Below are 26889 nucleotides of genomic sequence, written 5' to 3' on the forward strand. Positions count from 1 at the left end.
CACTTGCGGATTATTACAGATGACTGTAGAGAGAGATGAGTTGGGTCAGGGTTGTTGTTGCCGGTGCTGGAGAGTGCGGCATATGATGGGGGTGTGCGTGTGGATGTCTCTGTGTGTGCTTAGGTGGTGGCATTTAAGTAATAAAGTTTATAGGCTGCTATATATATGTTTGTACAATTCTCTAGCCAATTAAAATAAACTGTCAATTCAGATATCAACTACCAAGCATGTCAATGTCATAGTTTCTTTATATGTTTTTATTACCTTAGTTTGAATTAATGTAATGTTTTTATTTCTGCTATTTTTATTTCTCCTAACATCGATGTTAAAAAACCATAATTTTATTTACTCTTCTACCCTCGTAAATAAAGATTTGTCATTTGTCTCACCAAAAATATCAGCAGGTTCCTCAGACTCCCATGTCAAGAATCGGTTTGTTCAAGACGAGCTTGAAATACTCAGGTAGCATACTGGGGAACATCATTCCATCTCACCTCCAGCAATCTAGTCTGTATCAGTTCTCAACAGGGCTCCTAGAACATTTACATCAAAACCTTCGATCGCTTGCAGAGGCCTCCCCATCCAGTGTAATAAATCTTACATATTACTTGCCCTGTTTAAAGAAAATTGATGCATACCATATCTTCACTACACAAAATATAAAACAATCCCTGTAAAAATAAAACTTTGTTTGTTTGTTTTATTGTAATGTCTTTGTTTTGTAGAAATGTAGGGGGTTTTTGGAGGGGGGGGGGCGAGGGCTTCATGTAAAACATCGACCTTTTTTCTTGTTTTATTACATTTTAAATTGAAAGATTTCTCATTTGTCATTTGTCTTTCTTCCCCTGCTGCCGTCTCCGTTGTTACTTGTTAGTTGTCAGGGGGTAAACTATATCTGAGCCAGACAATAAACCAGGGTTAATAAAAATTTGGACAAACTCAGTGACCTCTGCCGGGTGGATATGGGGTTTAGATATTTGAGGGTAAAATCTTTTCCTATTGAAGTGTGTGGTACAGTCGCGCTTGGAACCAGTCTTCAGACCATTGCAGGTAAACCCACTACCGCATGTCAGCACTTAGTTTCGGGGAGGTGTAGGAGTGTGTGTGTGGGAGGAGAGCCTGCTATGAACGGTTGATAAAGCCTTGGTACACACAGTTGGTGTGGGGTATTGTGGCTATTTTTAGCGACCAATCGTTTGGAGGAGTGTTGTTGAATGGATCAGTAATGCACCACTCCAACGAAAGATGGCCGTGTGTGTGTGAGAGAGAGCAAGAGACGGAGGTCGATGACCTATGACGTATGACGGACGGCGGTGGTCGAGGTAAAACTGGGCAGCCCACCTATGGTAAACACGCCCGCCATCGACCTGAACATGAGGACAGAATAGATGACGATGACGATGGCTTCTCTTTCACCCAAGGTATGCTTCTCGTCAGCATACGCTGGATGCGGTCATTTGTTGCTTCACCTTGATTTTTACCTGTTCAGTCTTGTTCATAAAAAGATGGAGATTTTTGAAATTATTATGATAGTTTTATTATTTTTTCTCTGCATTGTGTAGGAGCTCTGCTATCGTGCCACCAGGAGTGGACTCCTTTTCTCGTCCTCGGCACAAATAGTTTTCTTCTATTGTGTTCCCATCGTCCCTCCCCGTACAAGTCGAGTTGCATACAAGGCTAGTGACCGAGGACTGCCCGATGGATAGGCCTCATCACTTGCACTTTGACGGACAATCGTTTCAACGTGGCAACCGAGAGCGAGGTGGGGTAGGGGAGGAAAGAAGCAAGAGTAGCCACAAGAGCATGTTTTGTTTTTTTGTTTTTTTCTCGCTGGTGTAATTGTCTCTTCTTCCAGGGAATGATGTCCTTAAGAAAAGCCTAGCTGTTAGTTGATGCCATTAAATTTTACGCATGCCTAACAGCCTTCACATCTGTTACAGATTTTTTTCCCTGCTAAGCTTGGTACCATCCCATCGCGTTGAACTTTTTTTTTTTTTGTATAGTTCAGTCCTCTTTCCTTCCTTCAGCGGTTGCGCTGTGTTCACGTTTGGCCCGACCTTGCCCTCTGAGGTCGTGGCAAAGGTCAGCGTGAGGTCAGTAAGACGCGTACAGTAAAGACTAGTATGGCAAGCGGTTTTTGTGATGAAGTGGGGTGCGGAGAAAGGAGGGGGGTGACTCACCTGCTGTTTAGGTTCGTCTGACTTTTCGGATAAAACCACAGCGCTGACCGCCGAGAAACCCTCCCGTCTCCATTCCGACTAACCCACTCAGCCAAGTTGCCCCCCACCCATTTCTTCCCTTTCTCTATTAAAAGCCCATGTGTAAGAGCTGGTCGCAGCCGCGAGAGGTCGCATCCAATATTCCGTCTGCAGTGTGTCGACTGCACAGCGAGCCAAAGACTAAACGACCTTGACACTGTTGTCTCGAAGAGGACACGGATTCAGAGAAGAAGAAAAACTAGCAGATCAGGAAGACGGGCCTGTCGGTGCTTTATTTTCTTATTATTGTTTGCGGCAAAAACGTGGCTCTCGTTTTTCCTTCCGTCGACTACTGGCCTCGATCCATCGCAACATTACGAACCCTGACAACAAGCGGAGGGGAAAACAAATCATATGGTGGCGGGGGTGAAGCAGGAGGAAGAAGAAGGGACGTTGTGCCAAAAATAGAGGGGGGTTGATGGGCGAGATGAGAGGGAGGCTGCGTCCTGGCAAGAGGAATGTTTCATGGCGGTCTTTGTGCGGTGTGGAGATGGGGCAGTTCTGAGAGTACGCCCCTGTTGTACGCCAGCCTGCCCCCCCGCCCGAGCAGCACCGGAAGCTCTGCTGCTCGTCAGCTGCTGATGCGTTACCGGGGGATCGGGGACGGCAGTAGATGTTAAAACAGCTTCTGCCACCCGTGTTTGAGTGATCATGTGTCTTAGCACAGCTGCTAACGGACATTTTGTCGCCGAGACTTTGCTGTTCGTGTGTGGTGGTTCAAGGCGTGGTCTTTGCTTTCGTCCACTCGACTGAGAGGAAGAGAGCGCGTGGCGACGACAGTGTAAGGTCGGCCGGCTTGCAGAGTTCCGTCAGGCTACCTAAGGTCTAGGAGCCTTCAGAGTCTGGAAAGAAAACAAGAGATAACCTTTCACCTTCACCTTCGTTAGACGTGCTAATGTCTGGAGGTGGAGCATGGTCGGTGGAGACAGTCCATGCTGTGTTTGTGGCTTGGCTCGTGAATGTATGTGTGGGAATCGTCAGGATGTAGAGCTCATCCATGTCTTCCCTGACTTTGGATATGTCGCTGACCACGTCCTTCCGAGTGTGAGCGAAGTGAGTAGCAAATAGCTTTTATGTGTAAGTGTACAATCTCTTATTCATTTCTCAGACTTTTTTTAAACACTGTGGTTTTCGGGTTTTGCCATGGTACAGTTTTAGAATTTTAGGTTTCGTTTCTTGCATTATCATTCGTTGCTACAAACACTTGAACTCTGTGTGTGAGAGAGAGAACAATAATGCATTCTTTGAAAAAGTCGATTAAAACGTATCGCTGTAACTGGACCACACTGAAATTTCACATTTCCTCGAGGATAACATTTGAATTAGCACTAATTCAACAACAAAAAAGATGATTAATGTTAACTGCTGTTACGTATTACGCTTTTTATGAAAGTATTAAGCTACAGAGGAGCTAATCAAAAAACTTATGCAGATGATTTGTGTATGCGTCAAACCTAAACCGTGGTTATGTCTGGTCATCTGTATAATTTAGTATAATCTAGTGTATAATTGATGTATAATCAGTGTGCTAGTGCAACATCTTCTTTGAGTCATGTTGCATAGTCGGTGTGTGTTTATTCGTTTATGTGGTGGGTGGTAAGATGGTTATGTTCTCTTTCGTTAAATTGGGTGTGGGATGGGGGAGGGACAGCATAGGACGGAATTATTTTGAACCACCACCACTTGTATATAGACTGCTTTGGGGTAGAAGTAGATTAGGGAGAAGGGATCATGGTTACAAAAAAGCGCCCAAACACAAAAATATGTAACAACGTTATAAGCATAGAAACTCGTGCAACAAAATAATAAATAAACATGTCAACAAAGCAATAAACAAAACAATGCTCTAAAGAAATGGCGGTAAGAAGAAAGTAAAGTTTCTTTTTAAAAGGTGTTTAGACTTGCTGAAACTTGAATTCGCCAGTAGGTAAGTGTATTACTTATGGAAATTAACAGTATAGGCGGTCTTTAATTTGTATTTTTTTCAAATGTAAAATCGGTGTCTGTTTAGTGTAAAATTGGTATCTGTGTGTGTGTTGGGCGGTTGGGTAGGGGAGACAGACTAAAATAAACCTAGAGAAGAACAGAGGACAATTCATGGCTCGGAAACTAAATATTATTGGAGAATACTCATGAGAAATAGCAGCTCTGGGAAATTACTCTGCATTGTTTGTAACCCTGAACATAAATTCATTTTGATGAATAGCTAGCTAATGAGTATTCCTAGAACTCGCCATGGTTTTATGCTACATACTGTTTTGAAGAACTGACCTCGAATGTCGTGAAAGTCTTCGTGTCAGACACTACACTACAGTCACAGTAATATCTCAGTGTTGGTGCTTGTGTGTGTTGTGCCTATGACCCCTGTGCTCCAGGTCGGCGTGAAGTATGCCATCGCCCATTGGGGCGGCTAGTGGCGCAGTGGCTAAGGCGCCTGTCACCATGGTAGTTAGAATTGGGTGTCTAGGTTCGTTTCTCGGCTCCGACATACCTCTGTCTGACACCTTGGCTGACTGTCGGTGGTTTTCTCTGATAATTCCAGTTTCCTCCACCCTATGTGAGAGCGACGCATTTGAAGCCTGATGATAAGTGTATGTGCTCCTGCGACTTCATGTACATAAGGTAGCAACTCCGCTTTTGTTGGCTAGGTTAGGCACTTATAAACTATAATTTTGAATTATAATTTATAAATATTTATTTATAAGCTATTATAATTATTGACAACGCAGTGAAGAGAGAGGTTTGGAAGTTAGGTGAGTGTTTGTTGGTTACTATTTTTACCGCTGACCCAGACGTCGTTTAATGTCCCTGGTTATTGCTAGTAGGTTTACTTTTAATTTGTCTGTCTACGCAAGTCACTTTTTTTTTTTAAAAAAAAACTACGAAAACGTGTGAAGTTCAGAAAGAAAAGTGATCTCATTATGGTTTGGTCATCTCTGTTCACAGTCTTCTCCCCGCCCTCTGTGTGTGTGCTCGCGCTTTATCACTGTTGTGCAGACTGTTCTAAAACTATTCATCGTTAGAGTATTTGTTTAAAGGCGGGGCTCATGTTGTGAATGTTATTGATTGCCAAGACGTTTGTATTATTTTAAACACCTGCCGTTCGTGTACCTCCTTCACGAGTTTTTAATTTCTGTCTGCTTCAAGTTGGAAAATAATCACTGGTAGAGGTGTCCATTTTCCTGGAGCAATACTGAAAAAACAAATAATGCTGTCGGAAGCGTTGCTGTCGTCATAATCAGAAGCGTGCAGTTGTGGTGGTTATTATTTTTTTATATATAGTTGTTGTTTTTTTCCTCAGCTTAAGTCATAGGAGCAAATGAAAATGGCGGGCGGACAAATCAACGCTTACAAAGATGGATTGACGAATGTGAAAAGGAAGAATCTTTAATTTTTTTTCCCACGAGATCACTGCTTTCTTGATGTGCTTTTCACATTTTAACATATTATAGACATATGTCTGGAAACATCGTACGGAAACACACACACACTGTCTCTGTGTTTCTTTTTCCCCCTCCAACCTTCCTCCCAAGTGAACCCTACATAAATCAGGTTTCAAGTTATCTCCTTTTGCAGATCTCTTTGATTGCTAAGCTTTGGCATCATGGCAGCCGGGTACATAAAAAAGGGTTGCAGGGTATCATAAATGTATCGGCCTAGTTTCCTCTGGGAGGTCACAATCCACGACGCCCGTTGAGTAACAGAATTACTAATTTAAGTTCCTGTTTGGCTGAGGATACACATGCCAGGCTGAACCACTTGTCGCTGAATGTTGTGATAGTGCGATCGTTCTGTAGAGCTTTGCGAGTATCGGGAACTTGTTATATATTAGGTGTGGTCAAAAGACAGCTAAGGAATCACGTGGTCCCTTTCTTCATCGGTCTCTCGCCTGTTGAAAAAAAGGTCTGAAAGACTTAATAGCTTAGCTTTGCAAACTTTTTTTTATCTTGGTCGTACATTTTCAAATAATACTTGGCTTTCTTTTGGTACGTACAAAAGCTGAACCATGTTTTATATGTTTCATCAGTAGCAGTAATGAGCGGAAGTGTATTTTCGTCATATAACAATATTAATATGGAAACAAATTCTATTGTGGAAGCAAACATTAATGTGGAAAGAAATTCTGGGATTTTAAAATTCGCTTTAATTTACTCGTAGCGGACTCTATGACAGGGAGAAAAAAAGGTCTCTCCTTCACTTTCTTACCAGTTCTGTCCTAGCTCCTTCCTCTCTTGTCTCTCGCATCACCATTCTTTCTGCATTCTCTCTCTCTCCTCCCCAGCCCACATCTGCTGTTTCAGACAGTGTTTTTGTAACCCTAAAACCGTGGGGTTCCTGTTTTCGACTCCGCCCCACTTCAAACTGTGGAAAACATCCCCATTAAACTTGCGCCTTATTCACAGAATTGTAGTTTTAAAAAGTGTTAAAGGCTTACTTGTTTCAAAATTTTTTTCGCTAGTTTTCTTCTGGCTTTTTCTTTTGTTGATGTCAAAAGAGGGTTTGTTTTTTTTTTTTTTTGTTTTTTTTTTTTAATATCGTTCTTCTTACTATGTGTGTATGAGAGAGAGAATGGCGGGTGAGTCAGCTGGTCTTTATAAAGCGCTGTAAGCCGTCAAGTTTTATGATTTTTTCATCCACCACTTACCTATATCTGTTACAGTTTTATCCGATAGTGACATGCCCCCATATCCAGATGCCCCGTATCACCCGCAGACGTCACAAGCAGAGCGAATGAGCCTGTCGAACCCTATCGGTCCTTACCACTTGGACTTACACGGCGGAAGTGGGAGCGGGGACGACTCTGGCACCGAGACTTCCACAGAGGGCAAGCGCAAGAAGGGGGCAGGGGTCGCGGGCAAAAGTATCGAAGAGGAGCTGTGCCGGATCTGCGGCGATCGTGCTTCTGGGTATCATTACAACGCTCTCAGCTGCGAGGGCTGCAAAGGTACGTCAACAGGTGCAAGAGGTGAACGTATGTGTCACTGGGTGGTAGGGGTATGCAAAGGTAAGTTACTGAGTTGCGAGAGGCGTGCAAAGGTGCGTCGCTTAATTGCCAGGCCTGCCAACTGTAGGTGACGTGAGCATGAAACGTACCCGACTCGTTCACCCACTCATCTGCTGTTAGCCTCCACTGCTCGACTGTCAGCGATGGGAGACAATGAAGAATCGATGAGGCGTTGTCTCGCCTAAAAAAACAAGCACCATTTAATTGTGCGAGTACTCAGACATTTCCAAGCAATCGTTCTCACAGCCTCCATCGCCAACGGCTTTTTTTTTTTTCATCCGTTTATCTCTGCTCTCTCGCTGGTTCGTTATTCCACAGCAGTAGGACTGGTTATCAATGGTGCCATCACAGAATCCAAGGATACTTTTATTTTTCTTTTATTTAACTCTCAACAAAGCAAAAGTAAACAAAGAATAATACAGAAAAGCTAAACCTTTTTTTAATACTCGGGGTTTTTTTTCAACTTTTTTTATGGTCTTCCCCTCTCTTTCCCCTTCCTTTGCTGGGTCTAGAGGCGCAGAATCATGACCCGAGAAGTCTTACAAAACTCTTGCTACAGAGAAAAGTGGTGGTGTGCGGTTCGTAATATCTGTGTTTTACACGACCGAAGCTTTACAACATTGGAAACTTGTTTTCCGTGGCAGATAATGAAGCCTGGCAGTTTCGCAGTTAGGTTCGGAAAGCCGAGGCAATGTACAGCGATTGCTCAGGCTGCTTGCGTCACAACATTCTTTGCTGACTGCATATAAGTTAACCTTTTTCTTGTGGTGTATGTCAAGCATTCTTATTTTAATTGAGGTATCAGACAGGTTCAAGTTTAGTAATGTCCTGGGCACGATGTGTACAGCTCAAAGTCAGAATTTGTGTCAACTTCCGCTAATACCTGCTAGTTGACATATGTTTAACTCTGTCACCTGTAGGTTTAAACCTATTAGTTTACATGTTTACGTCTTCCTCTTTCACGTCTAGGCTGTCTATGAGCTTACATCGGTGGGTTGACGTTTGTTTACCTTTTGCCACTATTAGGTTTGGACTTAATGGTTTACCTCTCTGATACCTGTAAGTTGACATTTCTTACCTTACATCTGTTAGTTTACACCTATTTACTCCTGCCAATTTCAGGTTTACATTTGTTTACCTCTGTCACCTGCAGGCTTTTTTCGCCGTAGCATCACAAAGACAGCGGCCTACGCGTGCAAGTATGGCGGCAACTGCGAGATGGACATGTGGATGCGGCGCAAGTGTCAGGCGTGTCGGCTGCGGAGATGCCGGGAAGTGGGCATGAAGGAGGAATGTGAGTGTTCGCACCTTGTCCGTTCCTTACTCTCACCTTGTATTTTTGTTTAGGCCGGCTTGTCTAAAACACCTTGTACCCACTTTGCTTTCGTTACTTTGCTGTCTTCAGGGTGGTGTGTGTATATATATACGTGTGCCTGCATGTTTGTGCTTGCATGCGCTAGGGCTAATCCTCTTGACCCTGTTTTGTCACCCTTAAAGTTACCTCATGAGACTGTGTGTGTGTGTGGAGGGGGAGGGAGAATGGTGCTTGTTTTTGTATTCAGGCTAACCTGGCTCTTGTATAGGTGATTTTTTTAATCTTATAGATTGATCTTGTTTAGGTGAGGGTTAGCCCTGGAGGACCGTTTTTCTAGGCGATGCAGTTTGTATTCAGAATTGCACTAACCTGAAGATATTTTTGCTCATTTTATTTTTCTCCAGATGACGTTAGGTAGCTTCCTACCTGAGACTGACCTGCTAGTCATATCCTTTATTAGACTTAGTTATATAGTCTTCCAGCCAGCCTCGATAAATAGTACAAAGAATATCTTTAAATGTAAGTGATAGACTGACACTTTAAACAAAAAGACGTAAAAACCATTAAAACCATTAGACTAACTGAAGACATCAATGATACTGAAGAGAAAAGGCATAAACGTTGTAAGACATTCAGATACTTGATTCTTAATTCACAATTTTTAAAATTACACTTGTAAAGAGCTTTACACGGAAAGTACAAAAGTGGGTATCCACGCCTTAGCACCCGAGTCAGTCTCTTCGATCTGCTTGTGTTGCCTCCTCTCTGTGTTACTCACCATACGGGAGTAGTTCAGCAGACGATTCGTTTCCTCCTCAGGCCCCACTATTTAAAATTCCCTTCCCTTTTCCCTTCGGACTGTGTCTACTATCGAAGCTTTCAAATCTGGCCTCGAAATTCACCTTTTGATGAATTCTTTCATAGCCAAAGCAAACTTTTTCCCTGAATTTTTAGTTCATCTTCTTTCATAAACTTCGTGTATGTTTGTCAAAATATTCTATTGCTGACGCTTGTCCTCTTATGTTGTATGGTTGACTGTCGGTTTCGTTTGAATCTTGTTCACCGCCTATAGAGCTCGCCTTTATACACGGAGATACGCTCTACAGATTCAATTGATGTTATTATTTGACTCGCCCTGTTAACTCTTCATAGTTATCGGCAGAGATTGTAGGTCGGCTATAGAGCTTAATGGTGGTGATATGCCGTGTGGTGTCGTGAGTCCTTCACACCTGTGTTTGTATATTACAGGTCTCCTGTCTGAGGACCAGTGCAAAGCGCGCGACGCTCGTCGCAAGTCCAAGCAGAAGCCCGTTATTAAGAAGGAGGCGCCGAGTCCGGACAGCCACGAACATGGTGTGGAGGCCATCGACTTACGACCGGAGCCAGTTGCCCTCCGCCGCAGCAGCAGCATTAGCTTTAGTCAAGGCGACAGCAGCAGCGACACCAACCCCCTGATGAAGATGCCGCTACACCACCAGGAGACTGTCAAGAACCTGCTTCTGCTGCAGGAGAAGTATGAGTTTCCTGAAGAAGACGCCGTCAAGAGAGCAACGGTGTGTGACCACAACGGGTGACGTCGATTGTGTGTGTGTGTTCATGTTGATGGTGGTGTTGCTTAATGGCGATTTTCTTTGCTCTTTAATAATCATATCAATATTAGTTTCATACACCTTTATATTCAGACATACGTGTATATGTAGTTGTTGTCTCTTTTACTGTCTTATTAACACACACACACACTTTTCATAGTCGTACGTGATGTTCTTATGTGCAGGAGAACTTTGATGCCGACAAAAACAAGGAGATGATGGCGGACACTTTTCTAGATACCATGGCACAGATGACTGTGCTAATCACACACCTAATTGTGGAATTTGCCAAATGTCTACCGAACTTCACAAGTCTCGATAAGGAGGACCAGATAATTTTGCTTAAGGTGGACATTCTGCAAAATATATTTGCTATGTCTGTCCGTTGTCTTGTCGTATCTGCATAGTTTCATTGACGTGATCGTGATTCCCTAATTTTTAAAATCAGAATCATTTGAAAAAGTCCCAAACCTTATTTCCGACGGTATAATAAAAAATAAGTTTCCAGCTAGGACAACGGCACATTATCATATGCTACTAGGTCGTCACATTGGCTACAACTTTCAGTGATATTGTACCTAAAAGTAAAGAGAAAAGCAAGTGAAATAACAAATTGAGCTTAAATGATATATGCTGACGTTCTGTCGTATTTTATAATGAACTGTTTACTTTAATTCATATCTAAAACACAGCCTCTGATTGGCTTTTGAATGCCGCGATGCTTCCATGTTTTACTGTTTTGTATAGAAAGACAAGCTAACCTTAATTTGTGACCTATGAGTCACCATCATATCTTTTCTAACATTTCAGTGTATTTGGAGATTTGAGGCTTTACCTAAAATACCTGTAGTTGTACAACCACCTGCATTGTGAAAAATTAGCACTCTTTCTTACACTATGTACCTTCAGAGCTAACACGGGGCATTGACAGACCAAACTGCAGCTTAAACGATCAGTAGAATCGAACAATTAAATCAGTGGAAACACATCGGCTTCTTTTGTAAACAAGAATTTGTATCAGTGGTCCCTACAGTACCACTGGATTCAAAACAATGGCGCTGTTATGCACAGACATTCATCCAGTTTTAGGGAAAAGAAATCATCGGCACTACAGAAATAGTTTTCTTCGGCAGGGTAGCTGGCACGCATTCTGTATTTCTCTGTCGAGTCAGTCATCGCGATTTCCATTCTTCCACGAAATTGTATGGCATAATTCCCAGATCCATAGTGCCAGCGTTTTGACGACCGCACTTAGGAAACAAAGAGCGAATTCCGTCTGAGAAGCGTGCCAGTAACATCACTCGACAAGCAAAGGATCGCGACTTAGCTGTTCCATCCTGAAATTATGTTTTAGATGTGATTGTTTGCAACTCGAAGTATGAGAGAGGAAATTACTTAGAAAGTCAGTAGATAATATTTAAAAGCCGAACTTTCACCGTCAGGTAGGGAAGAATAAAATGGTTCGACCGGTGGTGAAGGTGAGAGTACTTGTCGGGTCATGATCATTAGGGTAGCCGATACTGCGTGTGTTACTCACCCCGTTCCTCTTTTCCCGCCAAAATGTTTGGTCTTTAGTTACACGCTTTTTTCTTTAATGTCAGTCCACATGTTCACTTCACAAACAAATCAATGAAAAATTCATTTTTTTACCACATGGGGTATGTTCTGTTAATTTCCCTCCGGCTATTTGACTCAGATTAGCCAGTAAACAGGAAGCAGCAAAAAAAGAAAGAATGACATCCATTCTTATCTCAGGGGATTACTGACAATACGCTCTAGAGAGATTTACGTGTACTAACCTGTTAATGAACTCGCTGACTTGTACCAACCTGTTGATGAAGGCACTGAAGAAGATGGGGGTGGGAGTAGAGATGATGATGAAGAGGAAGATTGATAAAGACATGGCTGTAAAATCTTTCTCAAGAGACAATAAAGCTTTTTTTGTGTTGCTGTTACATTACTTTTTGGTCTGCTTCATATTAGGCTGCTTCGAGCGAGGTGATGGCGATCCGGGCAGCCAGGTGTTATGACGCGGCAAGCCGGTCGATCGTGTTCGCCAATGGGCAGCCATGCACGCTGGAGAACATGCTGGCCACGGGGTTGGGCAAATACGCCGAGCTGATCTACGAGTTCTGCCACAACATGGCCGTCATGCAAACGGACAACACCGAGTACGTTCTGCTCACCGTCATCTCCATCTTCTCAGGTATGCATCATGTATGTCAGGGGTGTGTGTGTAGAGAGTGCTCTGCTATACAGAGAAAGCGAAACAGCTGAGTTGTGTTTAAGGGACGGGCGTGCTAGAAGTTGGAAAAAGAATGGACGCAAAAAAGGATATTGCTGTCGCCAGGTTAGAGTTTAGAGCACATTTAAAATTAGGGATACAACATGTGAAGAGGGAAACGCCGTGGACAGCTCAGATTCTTTTGCTACTACTACTTGTTTAATGTGCACAGTTTTTGATGTTCTGTCGACTGTAATCAGTGTACACTTAAAAGTCTCGACAAAGTGGACGGCAGTAACAGTTTACCCTTTTTTTTTTTACATATACCTCTCGTCTGTCACATCATGTCGGTACCTCAAGAATTTTGTTCTCTGATGTCTTGCGGGTACTTAGGTTTATGTGTGAGGGAGGTGGAACATAAGGCATTGGGGTCAGTAAATTGCAAAAGGTTGCAAGTGATCTCAAAGAATAATATTTACAGACTGCACCAGCCTAAAGGCGAGTGTTGGCTGCATATTGGGAATCTGCGCCACTCGTCAGTTTGAGTTTCTATGGAGAGATAAAATGGTTGCTAGAAGAGGTGGCGATTTTTCCCGAAGATGAAAGTAATCTTATGTTGGAAGTTAACGCCCTACTTACCACTAAATCTTTAAGGAAGGGAAGGAGAGGGAAAGGAGGGCGCACAAATTGAAACAAATTACAGATGCTTACGATAAACTTGCATGGAAAGCTCATGTTGATAGCGTTGTCAAAAAACGCATACCCGCCTTTACTGTTTGAGAAAACTTAGATTTTTTAACGTCTGCCCTGAACTCCTGCAACTATTCTACACTTCAGTAATATGCAGCATCGGGACTTTTGGCTTAGTGTGCTAGGGTGTGAGCATAGCCAAACAGGATAGGGAAAAGCTAAACTAAAACATTAAAAAAGCAGGAGGGGACAGAATGACTTAGAGACTATATCACAAGCTTCTGTTCAACTCACTGACTACAATTTTAGCCGATGACTCTCTTTCACTTCGACAGGAATTTGAGACAGACGCATAGACAGAAGTGGTAGGTTTAGAGTCCCCCGAGCCAGTACCGGGCGATATATGCACTCTTTCTTCGGCGGCAATCAGTATATACAACCAAATCATGGCTAGGACACGTCTTTGAGTGAAGTTTTTCATACAGCTGGCACCCGATCCCGTTATTTATTTTGTTTAAGGAAGTAACCATTCGCATGGAAGATTAATTAATTAATTTCCTGGAAGGGATTAATAAAGATGTTTTGTATTAGTGTACGAATGTTTAGGTTCCTCCGTATATTGCTGAAATTCCCTCGGACTTTACCAGACTTACTCTAGTCTGGAAGAAAAGCGAGAGTCAAAAAAGTTCTTTAGCAGGAAGACTCGTATAATGTATACAAGTACAGTCATTGCTCTGGATTAAAGTTTTGCGAGGCAATGTTAGTTCTGGGAAATATATGGAAATTGGGGAATTCATGTTGTTACATGCTTAAAGTAAGGAGAAGTGAGTTATATCATCTCTTATCTTTTACACTTTATTTCTTATATTTTCGTCTTCCTTCTTTTCATTTAACGACCCAGCGCTGATTTACTGGTCATAATTTTATATGATCGCTCTGTGTTGGGTTTATTGTGTGCGCTATAGTGTTAGTTCCATTGCCAGGAAATCCCATTAATAGTTTTGACTGTTTTGCTACGTAAGATAAGATAAATCATTTATAGTTCATGCAAGAAAGAGCGCACACTGGCGTGAAATTCAGCAGAGCAATTCCTTTTAACGTTTTAAGGGTCTCTTTAACTCCACTCCACAAAGAACTCCTACGGGGCGGTACGCTGGCCTAGTTTTGATATTTTACAACTACAATAACAGCCGCTAGAGTGTATAAACATCACCGAGTGTTTTGTTAATGTGAGCAAGGAGGGATTTATGATTCTGTTATTAGAGCATATTTAAAAAAAAAAGATGAACCTGGGTTATTGCATCCTTGGGTTTTGTTGACCCTTCTCGATGGGACAGAGTTCGAAGTACATCTTGTGGACTTTCGAAAACTTGACACATGTTGTCTTGCGATGCTGGGCGTAACTCTTACTGGTTTGTACTGTGTTAATGCTACCTCCATGGTATTGTGAAATAGTGTGTCCATGTCGGAAAAATTGTGTGTGGCATAATCGTTCTGGGCGTCGCCAGAATACACGTGCCATCCGTTTTTAATCTTGATGAGGCAGCAAGAAACCAGTCTGTTTGGTTTTAGAGCCTTTTCTCCTTCTTTAAAGTTAAGTCTGAAGCAAAGTCAGCGGATTAATTACGAAAATGACATTCGATCAGTATAAATTTTGTGTTAACATTCAAATAGCTTATCTGATTAATAATTAATTAATTGATTGATTAATGAAATGTATTTGCATGTCGCTGCTAAGATTTTAATACTGCCCCACTTCACCTCTTGCCAAGTCTGATAGTTAGCTAATGGCATGTATTTTTTTCTTCCGAGTACGTCATATGAACGTGAAAAGCACGTAGTAGCTACATGGATAAAGTATAGTTGTGTTTCTTTTTTTTTTTTTTTTTTTTTGGAAAGTGGCGAACAATAATAGCCCTCGTCCACTCCCTCCCAAAGAAATGCCTTCAAATTTCAAAGGGCGGAAAAGCTGCATGCATGTTGCCCTGACGCCTGTTGTTCTGTCTCTCTGTGTGCAGAGCGGCCCGGTCTGAAGGACAAGATGCGTGTGGAGCAAATCCAGGCTCACTACGTTGAGGCTCTACAGTACTACGAGGCAGCTAAGCGGCCGCGTGGCTGCAACGCTCTGGCCAAGTTCCTGACACGCCTGTCGGACCTGCGTAGCATCTCGGTTGAGCATTCCTCCCTGCTGCTGGACATCGAGTCCACCGACGCGGGCCTGCTGCCCAGCCTCATGAAAGAAGTGTACATCCTCCCTCCCGAAGGCAGCTAAGAATGCCCTGTGCTGAACCAGAACGAAACGAGACAAATGAAAAAGTACCCTGCCTTCCCGCCTTGTGTGGTCACTGCTGTTTTCTGCTACCCTTCACCTCCCCTCTTCCACGTGGCTGAAGCAGGGGACGGGAGATGGTAGGGGATATATAGCTGCCTTTGTTGAGTGTCGATCGTTCCCCTGCTGCGGAGAAACTGAAAAACCATGTGTCCGCTGATTTGCTCAGAGATGATTGATAGACTTCTTGCAACCAGCTTACATCATTTAAAGGCTAGTTTTATTTTCGTTGCTGTCTTCTGGGGCGGGGAAGGGGGCGATCCATAATTCGGGTAAGCAGGAATGGCAGCTCAGCGTCTTCAAGGGATGACAGAATGCTGCGTTTGCTGCTGCTTGTGACAAAAATGGCAATGGAAATTTATACTGATCTGTGTTAAAACGTCTACTCTTTAACACTTTTTTTATCCTTGCATCTCGCTCATTTTACAAAACGTCTGACGTTTTTTCCTGGAACTGCAAAGAGTGAATATTTCGTTGCATTGGCAAGCAGGCCAGGGCTTGGCAGCTATTAACGCGAATCTTCGGCCTGTCCGTCAGTTGTGCGCAATTGGGTCCTAGCTGCCTATTGGACTCCGGACAAGAGAATGCCTTCTGTGATGGAACACTTGTCGGGTTGGGCTTCGGTACATGTGTCTTTTCTTGGTGTGTTTTATTCTCTTATAAGTAATAAATTGCTACTAGTGTCCAGCACATTGTTGGAGATTCTTGAAGTGATCACGTCATTCGTTGGGAAGGCCCTCACGCTTGCCTGAAGCCTCAAGAGCAGCTGGCTTACGGTCTGGCTTTCATATGAGCGGTCTTCGGCAAGAGACGCGATTTCAGCCACGAAAGAACTTCCTTGTGGACAAAAAAATAAAAGGTGGAAGAGGGGGATGTTCTCAAGATTTTCCAAAAGGCTTACGGTTTGTGTACCTGGGTGCCCTTCCCCGCTGTACCTGCTTGCCTTTCTCTCCTCCTTCCCACCTTCTTTCTTTGCCTCCTGCGCCCTTCTTGTTCCGCCATTTAACGGCCACGTACTCTGGTGTCGATGGGAGAAGGGGGGTTAGAGTGAGCTCGGACTGACAGGCCGATTTCGCGGTCATTCTGACATGCAACAGAACCAGAATGAGAGACGGAAGTAGAGGAAAGCTATACCTGCTGTCAACTGTCGTCATGAAGGATCGCTCTAAGCATGTGTTTAATCCCTGCGCACGCGGCCCATCACACCTCTGACCTTTGAGCTGTGCCAAAAGGGCTTGCACGCCCCACACCTTTGTGCCAGTGTATGAAGTGTCCCATGAATTCTGGCTTTGTGCCAGCTGTAGCCAGTACTAGATTATCGGTGTGTGTGTGTGTGAGATCAGCTCGCTCGTCGCGCATCAGTTATGAAAGATCATGTCAGCAGAGCGCCAGCTGTAGCCAGTTCTAAATTATCTTCATGAGTGCTTGTGATCAGCTCGCTCGTCACGTGTCAGTTATGGACCATCACGTCAGAAGGGCAGGACGTTTCATTCGCTCGAGTCGCCTCCCTCATTGTTTGTCTCCAGGCGACCGTACATTCCTGGGCGCGGTGACGTGGACTGTAAATTTGGAGTGGTGGGGCATGTTGACGCCATTCTACCCCCTATTTGCTATCACCCCTCATTTTGAGTTTTATGTTCCCATTTTTGTTTTTTAATTTGAGAGAGAGAATTGGATCCGGAGATCTATTTCTGACGGAGAAAGGCCTTGTTATCAGCAGCTCTACTTGCAGTGGTGTGAATAACTGTGAAGAGGACAAGAGAGAACGACGGGGATTTTATGTATCGGGGGCGAAGGGGTAGGGAGCCAGGCGAGAGCACCGCGGGGATTCCGGGTGGGGGGAAGAGTTGCGAAATAATGCAACGTTTTATGCAAGGGCAAGGTTCTTGTGGTGGAGGCGAATGTGGGGGTAGCGAGGAAGGAGGAGGGCGTAGGACATGTCTCCCAACTGAGCAAGGAGCCACGCGCCTCCCTTGCGTGCCTGGACTGGTTTCGTTTTGTGCTTTATGTACAGATTGTACAGATTCACCAGCGGCTAACCGTGATGCGTATGCAGTGACACGTGTTTCTTGCATCAGCGCGAGTTGTTAGGTGAGTGGCATCCATCTTCTGGTTGGCTGGCCTTTGAAAACTTGTATTCGTTTGCTATTAAAGCAAACACAACAAAAAATAATGAAAACCTGTTACGCCTCAGGTCTTGATCGTCCTTTGAACTGCTTGAAGCTCAACGTCGCTACATATTTTCTCCCTATAACAGCGTCATCGTACTGTATTATATGTGAATGCTTGTAGCCGTTAACTGTACATAACGGCTGATGGCAAAAAGCAGAAATGCGCAAGGCCATAGTCCTTGTGAAATCTGCTTTTGTTCTTTCTAGCTCACGCCACAGCTGGCTTCCTCAAGCCAAATAAAGATGTTTATGTCATGCAGGCATGTGTGTGTGTGAAAGTCATGGCCATTCAGCATAATAAGATTTTAAAGGTTTTAGCTTGTTACTTCTGCAGGCAGGACAGATTGGAGTACAGCGCTCGTAGTGCATTACCAGACTATTCTCACAGGATCTGTCCAGGAAGAGTAGGCTTAGGGTGTAAATATGAATCGTATGTCACATAAAGTCTGTAGCACGCTTTTGTGTCGTTCTACTTACCTCTCATCCCACCCCAATATTTGTTTCGTAAATAAAAAGAAATGTTAGTTTTTCTGCTAAATGAATAGTGTGGGTAGTAATAGGGAATGTTGTCCACAAAACCTTATCTTCTCAGACGACTTGATTGCTGATGCGTAGTTTGATGTCAGTTTTTGCAACAGTACTTTAAGCCATTAGGTTCATGGGTGGGTGAATATTTAGTGGGGATGTGCTGGGGTTCTGTGTCGTTTTAGCTGTACTTAAACAGATTTTGCCATAATAACGAGGGGCTTTGGAAATATTTGGATGTTTAACAGGTAGAAGTTGAATAAAGCATTCGTAAAAACATAAGTAGTTTTAGCTTACTTCTATGCCTGAGTCATACAGCCAGCGCCTAGCAACATGCCATGCGGCTAACCCCTCTGTTTCGCGAAATGCAGAGGGGGAACAGATTCGCTTTATTAGTGTTTCGCAGCCCAGACGAAACCCCATCATCACGGAACGATGTCAACATGCATAATTGTTTCAGACTGAGAGATAGGTCGAATGTTGCTAATTGTCTCATGTCCCACCAGACCTGATCTATTTATTTAACCTCATCAGATTACCGACAAACTCTCTCCTGCTCCAGTTAGCTAGCAGTTACTGATGTCCAAGTAAATGACAATGCCACGCCGGGTGGCAGGTGTAGTGGGGGGGGGGAGGAATATACGAGATGTTGATGTTCGTGGTAAACGTGTACAACAAAGTATATCTCAGGATTCTGATTGTTAATTCTTTTGGATAACCGTCTCTGCCATTTTTTCTAGCTGGTTAAAAGACTCGTTGCCTTTGTCGCGGATCTTCCTGAAGTTTCCGGAGGCGAGTCTGCCTGGTGTCACGAGGCTCTTGCACGCCATTGGTCCCGAATCGTCTGCTCGTCGTTAATGATTTTGTTTTTTAATTTTCTGGCAACATGAGGCTGTCGTCCGGTGACGTCACATTATTAAAGTCTCAGGAGAACGCTTGCGAACATTTATATATATCATATATACGTGTTAAGAGCTAACATTTGCTTTGCAAAGACTTAGCACAAGCCTTGTTCTGTGAATGAGTTTTGCGGGCAAAAATTTGAGGAAGCTTGGTCTTTAGGCGTTTAAATGCAATGAATATACATATACATGGGTATGTAAATATATCATGTGTAGTTCTTGAGTGAAATTCTTGGCGAGGTTGTAATAATGGCAAATTAACCGGAGGCCTTAAGCAAGGTGTGTGCCCATGGCTGGCACAATAGACCCTGAGGCTGCTGTTACGTAAGGGGCGTCGAAAGAGGAATTCATCCCATACAGGGTCCAACAACTTTAGACCAGTCTGTGTTAGTAATCACTTCTTTAGACGCTTTATTTCCCAAGACAACGCTACTTCACTGGTTGTACATTATATGCTTGATTTAGCGGCTTAGAACTTCTGAAAAAAAATTATTTACAAAGAACTTTTTTTCTGTTTTATTCGTTATTTAATATTTAGCTTTTACTGCATTTTTTATTTGCCATTTATATTTTTGTCCATTTGATTTATTTTTACACTGGGTTTCTGTATGGGGTGAGTTTCGTGTTAGCGTCCCATCGTTAACCTACCTCCAAGTTGTCGGGTGGCGGCCTATAGTCAAAAGTGCCCTTACCCTACAGACTTAGAGCATGCCAAATGTGGGACCAGGTCCCTGCCGTTCAGATTCCGTAGAATGCAAACTGAGAAAACACAGGCAGAATCCAAGTGTAAGTTAGCTTGCCGTGCAACTGTACTCTTGTATAGTAATGTTTTAAAGTAGTAGAGAAGTCGGTATGGAACAGGTGTGAAACTTCTGAGCGTTGTTGCTTTCCCTGTCTTCAGTTCTGTGTAAATCTTTATTGTATCTATCTTTTACCGTTTTTATTTATAAATATGAACAAAGGGTTAGCGTTGATCATTCCATGTTATATGTGTGTGTGGGAAGTTGGAGTGCTGTGGCATCTTCATCTTTCGTATTACCTCAGAATGTGCGTTGAAACTAGAAGATGGTATCAGATCACGGAAGCAGTGCTAATATTCTGGCGACATCTTTCTGTATGACATGGACATTTAACATTTATTTGGACTTCCTTCATGCAGCCAGCTTTCCAATTTATTAGGATTGTGACGAAGTTTTTGGGAAGAAAGTTTCTTAATGTATTAAGCCCCCCACACCTCTCTCTCTCTCTTTGTTACTTAGGAAGTTAGGACAGGGGTTTGTGTCGAAAAAATAGCTATGAGAAGTATCATTTCCCTTTAGTGTAGGAAAAATAAAGACACCGACATGCTTTTTAGAAAACCAGACAGTTCAAATACAAATTTCAACTTGTTTGTTTCGATTTACACCATCCCTAGTCGCTTCTTTGGATAGTCTTGTGTAAATTTGTCCGTTGTTCCCGTCGTTTTATTATTGCTATAAATTGCTATTGAAAAAATAGAAAATTACAGAAATTTAACCGGACTGGACTCCACAATAGCTGTTGTTCAGTTCTTACTCCCCTCCGGGGTAAAGAAAAAAATAGAGGAGCACATGCATGCATACATGTATATATCACAATAATATCCGTTGACAATAATAATGGTGGTGGGCGTGAATAGAAACAACCTGTGTGAGAGCTGTCTGCGGTAAACGGAATATTTCAGCCTGTAAGAGATGAAGAGCGTTGCAGGAGATCTTCAGTAACATCAGTGAGAAAACAAATTCATTTTGAACAAACGCGGGACGTAAATATGCATTTGTTGCTCACCAGAAAATTGGTTTTTCCATTGACTGTCGTCTTGCAGCAACATTTCTATTCTTGTTTTTCTGCTGTAGCTGATGCAGCACTTTTAGGTCCTGGCTTGTTTTTTTTTTTTTCGGGCGGGGACTGTAGACCGCGGGCTCGTGGTCATTAATTACATGGTTATGAAGCTTGACGCATGCGAGTCCCTCCCGCTCCCTCCCATCGTTGTGTTCAGACAGCCTCACGAGGTGGAGGTGTGCCGAAACGAGCCTCTCCCTCACGCGTGATTAACTTAAATAAATTGATAAAAGTTTAGATAGACAAGTAATTAGAAAAGTTTAATTGCAGAAAAGCCAATGTTAAACCTCATCTTCCAGTGTTACCAATTCTTTCTAATGGTTAGCGGACCCGATAACGTTACTCAGCTCGCGGTTCGGTTCACTCAAGCGATTCGGCTGATCAGACCACGCTGATCGAATTTTAGGATCAATACTCGCAAGGTTTTGACAAGATGTCGATCTGTGTCTATTAGGCGAGAGTTTTTTGTTTGTACAGGGTCATGACCACACCACAAACGGACGTGCAGTTGCCCAGTTAGTTCTTGCGAACTTCTTCCTAGAAAGCTGTCGCCCCTAGTTCAATCACTCTCCTTGCTGTTAGCTGCTGAACAGTGACATGTGACGGTCCACTGTCGCCTCTTGTTATTGTCGTCGTCCATTTTCTCGCCAAAGCTTGCCCCAAGACCTGCGAACGTTGCGAACAAGTGAAACCGCGAATTCTGCTTACAGCAAAGCTTTGATGCAAGCTAGGAGATTTTTGTTTAACAGACCTCCAGTGTGTTCGCAAACAACAAAGTCACAACAGTTTGGGTGACTGTTTGCATGAGGTCAGGGTTCACGGATTTATTTTGCTCGCATGCGTGTCGCCGTTGTTATATTGACGAAACTACCTCTAACGAGAAAGATATAAAAAAAAACATCAAAGCAAGGAACCTATTTTGTCGGGAAGGATTTGAAATAATTTGCCGTTAAACAGCTTGCAGACAAAACGTTGCTTGCCAGCTGAACGATCGGGTATTTGTTACCTCCCTTTTGCTTGGCTTCCTAGCGAGCAACTGGCTGTAGCTGCTTGTAGTTATCGACCCCTTGCAGTAGTTGTCATACTTTCTTCATGCACTCTTTCCAGTTCAACTTAATCTGCACCGTACTCTCGAAACGTTCTTTTGTTTAGCTCTTAGTTGCTCTTGCTTGAGTGAGGCTTTGACTTGACAGAAAAGTTGGAGATGGTTTAAAATAGTTCACGAGCATCGTGTCCTTGTGTCTGTAAGTCTTTCACCTTCAAGTGTTTGTTTTACAGGTGGATTTTCTTTTCGATGCGTTATTTGCGATGGCCAGACGATTTTTTTCCTGTGGTAATGATGATGACAAAGAAAAAGGATGATACGATAAGCGTGGTGGTAACGTTGGCAAGAGTTGCTACCCCTTATATTCCTGTGGCCTTAATAGATTGTGTGTATGTTTTCTTTTTCACGAGGGGGAAGAGCTTGGTGAGATAAGGCTGAAGCGGTCAGCGCATAGTTATTTTTATAAAAAGCAAAATAGGTAAAAAAAATCTTTCTTCTTAAAAAAAAAAATGATTAACCGAATGAATAACATGGATTTTTCCCGATTATCTTGACCTTATTTCTGGTTGGTTGGTTTTTTTTTCTCCCCTGAAATAACTTTATGTCTGTTTCTTTTTCCGACAATCGTTTAGCAGTCAGTGGACTTTTCAAAAAATCTTGTCAGAAAAAATTAATTTCTTTTACCATTTACTCAAGCTGAAAAGCTTTCTGATTGGGGAGATTGTGGCAGTAACAATGTTTGTGGCCTCCCGATTACTGACTAGTAACAGTTTATTTTTCATTTCGCTTCAGACTGTTCTAAATTTCTTAGAGACTTTATTTTTTAGCTCTTATTATAGGGGTTGGGGGGCTTGAGGTGGTTGTGAGCTACTTATAAAGACATTGAGTATTTTTCTGATGGACCTGCAGTGCCTGAACACGTTAAACATGAATAGTTCGTATGAGAGTTGTGTTTTATTTCCAAAATTTTGTAAATGCGCGAGTGCGTGTGTGTAGGAGATCTTTCGCCTCATCATTTCCAGCTCTTTTCCTTTCCACTTGCCTCGAGATACCAAGAAGGATTTTGTTTGTTTTAAAGTTGGAGCATGTTCGTATGTCGTCGAAATTTTCATTCATTTTGCGAGATACATGATTTTGTCTTTTTTCACTATAGCACGCCATGACATTTTATACTTCTACCCGTGTTGTCAGAGTTCTGTGTGACTGAGAAGTCACAGGAAGAAATTCTCTAAGAAGTGTTTGAGGGAGGGCATGGGCATGGTTGACGCCTACAAAATGTAATAGTTGTTAACAACAGAATGGAATATTGTTCTTCCACAAACCGCTAATGAATGTGGTAATCACATTTCACTTTCTAAGCAGCTTTCTCTTAATGCAAAATTCCTGACAAATGTTAGATTAGGGACTGGGGCTATACTAAAGGCTTTTACATAAGGGATGTGTACCAATCGTGCCTAATTCAGAGAGTATTGCAGTCAGTTGCCTTCTTTAATTTATTTCAGTTATTCCTGCATAGTGTTTTCATTTGTTATCACCGGTTGTTATCTTTTTATTTGACGACTTGTTATTGATTGCGTTTTCGCAGTTTCAAAATTTCATTTATATTCTTTGCGTTTAGATTGGTTGCTGTTGGTTTTGTTTTAGGGGGTGGTTGTTTTTTAAAGTTTGCATGGCCATAGTACACCATTTTAATTTTAAACTTTCAGCTATGTCTCTTCTCATGTGACCTTGTGATCTGAAGTTATCTAATTAGTTCTCGGCTCTCTCTTGTGTCTTGTTTTTTCCCATTCTTCTTTCTTATGTGTTGGTATAAATAACATTGCTTACCATGGACATTGTAGGTGAAATTCTTCGCATCCTGATCTTATGCTTATACTTATGTCTTTAAACATGTCACAGTGGGCATTTTCATGGTAGGCTTTGCCAATAAATTTATTTAAGCATGTTCTATTTCAATTGTTTGTAACCACTTCTCGAAGATTCAATGTTTTAATTATTCAAGTGAAACCTTAGAGCTACACGTAATTATTTCACAATCTGTCGACACTTTTTCTTCTTTAGCTACCAAAAGGTCCATTAACTGTATCCGATATCCTTTTACACAACCAAACAAATTCAAAGCCACTTCTCGTATTCACTGTAGTATGGGATTTTTTTAAAGCAGATGTGCATTTACTGTCCTTCGTGCAACGTTCACAATCGGTCTTCTATTCCAGACGCGCTCATTGTATTTAATTTGTCTGAGTGTTCCTATTTTTTAGAGAAATGTTTCTTATGAGCTTCCTTGTAATTGTATGCAGAGTAAAGCTTTTTTGTAAATTAATTTATAACAGTATAGCAGGTTTCAGAAGGATGAACTAATATCCGGTGCAAGTAACTGCATTAACGACGCTTTAGTTATTAATTTATGATTTGAGTTTGGACAGATTTTATTTTTAGCTTTATTACTCTGTTATATAATTTTGTTCAATAAACAAAATCGTGGTACAGGGAAGAGCGTAGGAGTTAATCTGGCTCACGTTGTCGTTGAAGAAGATTAAGAAAAGGAGAAAACGACGAGAGGAGATAACTTGTAAATGAGGAAAAGGCATTTCTGACAACGCTCATTCCTTTGCATTTCTTTCAGTCCTTTCTAGCGATTGTTCTATAACATGTCTTTACATAAACAAATCTACTGAAGGGAGGCTGGTGGGTCCACAGTTTTTTTTTTTAACATAGCACACTTACTCTCGCTCTCCCTCGAAGGTCGGTTTGTAAAGTCCAGATGGTCTTCACGCTCGGCGAAGCCCAAAAGATAACAGCGCATGCGCAAACGGACCTTTCTGTTACCTCTCGCCAACGTTGGGTCGTCCTGTCCGTATGTAGATCCGTGACCTGGGCGAATTTTGTGGCGCCACTGGGCAAAAGATGAAGAGAAGTAACAGTCTGTTTAGCTGTTCCGTGTGTGTGTGTGTGTGAATTCCACTCAGCCTTAAATTCTCGTGACAGTCGACCATTCCGCTTGTTATGCCGGCTCTAACGTCTGGCTCGTTAAGCGCGTCCTGTACGAGCTTTAAAACCAGCGCCATCTGATTACATCCCGCTGGTTTCTGATGGCGAAGATTTAGTTTTATTGTTATTTCGTTTTTTACTGCTCGTCGACGCGGTGGTCCTAACATTTAAAGGAAGGAAACACAAAATGATAGAAAGATAACCTTTGCGTCTAGTGTTGATTGTTCGAAACGCCTGTATTGCTCTCTCCTTCCTCTGTGCCGGAATGAGGCGATGGAGGTGGGACTAGTGATAGTGTTGTGATGTAAAGGTTTCTTTCAGTAGCTGTCACAAAGTGTCATTAGTGGGAAGACAAGGTAGTTGTCGGTGAAGCTTTTACTTCCTAGTAAACAAGCAGGTGCCACGAAAGAGGAACGATGTCTTGGCGGCAGGCAGTTAGTTCCTTTCTTTCTTTTGCTATGCGTTATCTCGTAACTGCGTTTCATATTCAGACATAAAGAGAACTCTGTACATGCCTTGTGTGTAAATGGTGTGTGTAGCAGAAAGGTCGGCCGGGCCTAGACGATGCGACTCGTAGAGGCAGATGAGACTATTATTTAGTTTTCATGGAATTTCCTCCTTTACCAACATCCTCCCACCTCCATGTACAGAGCATGATGTAGACAGTGGCGTTTGGGGGCATGTAGTAGACACCGACATTTTAGGACACGATATAGACATTGGTGTTATTGTTGCCCGAGGTGGTTTGAAGCAACGGGCAACGAAGTACCCAGGGCACGTGCGGCATGGCCATCAGGGTAGCTGTGGATTTAAGCAAAGTTCTTACTTTTTACACGTTAAACCCTACTTTTATTTTGCCTTCGCCGGCGACTAGAAGTATCGAATTTTTTTTTAATCAAATGGTGTTTGATATACTAATGGTAAGGTTCATTGTAATGGCTCACATTATAGCTATTTCCCCAAACACATTTCATTTGTTTAAGTGGGACGGGACAAGACTGATGCTCTTACAAGAAAAGATGTGTGCACCATATGGGGTAGGGTTTTGGAGTAGTAGAAACCTTGGTAAACAGAATGGTTGTGTTGTGTTGGAGTATGTGCTCTATGTTTCCCCACGTCGTCGCAGGGACGTTGCTGTATTTCATTCTGACGTTGTACTTCTGTTAATACCAGCTTCAACCTGTGTGTCTCGGCTGCCCGCGGGGACTGAGAGTTGCGTGCTTCATGTGAACTTGTACAAACAATATTATGGTTTGACTGTTATCATGCTGCCTCATATCATTGCCTACGGACTCTGGCTTTGAGTATGGAAATAAAGGAATGATTTAAAGCCGTGTTGTCTCGTGTTGAACAAACGCACCACGTGGTGTGAACACGCGTGCATGCGCGAGGAGAGAGAATGCTTCGTGCGTGACTCCAGGTGTGGCATGGTGCATGTAGTGTGTGTTTTCTCAGTTCTGGCTTTGTCTTGGTGTCATGCGAGTTCTTTTCAACTGACATACATCTGTTTCCACCTCTTTCTGTCACCGCCACGGTCGACACTACAACCACAGCCCACTGCAGACACATGCCGCTGACGTAAGAGGGGGGAGAACAGGGCTGGGACCGCAAGATCGACTATTATTTGACATTTCATATTCCTTTCATGTCGTACCATCTGATTATTCACACGTCACACTGATCGTTACCGAACTATTCGTGTGTGCACAGATGCCTCAGGCGAGTGGGCATACGAATAATACATCACACGCTCAGGCGTGACTACAAACTACCTACAGATGCTCTTCACGACTGCTACAACCTGCAGTCTGATGTAAGAGCCGACGACAGTGACAACAGTTCACATCCACACCACGATCCACAACGCTTCACGTTACATCTTTCAATAATAATAATCATAATAAATGTGCGATGTATGTGATGCAGAAACTTGCTCATCAGGAGCGTGCATCAAACGCTCGATGCAAACACTAGGTTAATGTGTT

General features: G+C 42.7%; 1 protein-coding gene across 7 annotated transcripts in view; it reads left to right on the top strand.

Moving 5' to 3' along the window:
• The window catches only part of LOC112563825 (ecdysone receptor-like), a 66299-nt gene extending 40063 nt beyond the window's left edge, over positions 1–26236 (top strand). For 4 of the 7 annotated variants that reach the window (XM_025238188.1, XM_025238185.1, XM_025238190.1 and 1 more), the window contains exons 3-8: positions 6919–7203; positions 8417–8557; positions 9827–10131; positions 10353–10514; positions 12151–12373; positions 15100–26236. In XM_025238188.1, the coding sequence (XP_025093973.1) occupies positions 6919–7203; positions 8417–8557; positions 9827–10131; positions 10353–10514; positions 12151–12373; positions 15100–15353 (1370 nt within the window). In that variant the 3' untranslated portion in view covers positions 15354–26236. Of the gene's footprint in view, positions 1–1079; positions 1422–1508; positions 3336–6918; positions 7204–8416; positions 8558–9826; positions 10132–10352; positions 10515–12150; positions 12374–15099 lie in introns of those variants that run through there. The other 3 variants (XM_025238186.1, XM_025238189.1, XM_025238191.1) reach the window with 3 other exon arrangements.
• Positions 26237–26889: the final 653 nt, after the last annotated feature.

The sequence above is a fragment of the Pomacea canaliculata genome, linkage group LG5 (genome assembly GCF_003073045.1).
Source record: "Pomacea canaliculata isolate SZHN2017 linkage group LG5, ASM307304v1, whole genome shotgun sequence".
Classification (NCBI taxonomy): domain Eukaryota; kingdom Metazoa; phylum Mollusca; class Gastropoda; order Architaenioglossa; family Ampullariidae; genus Pomacea; species Pomacea canaliculata.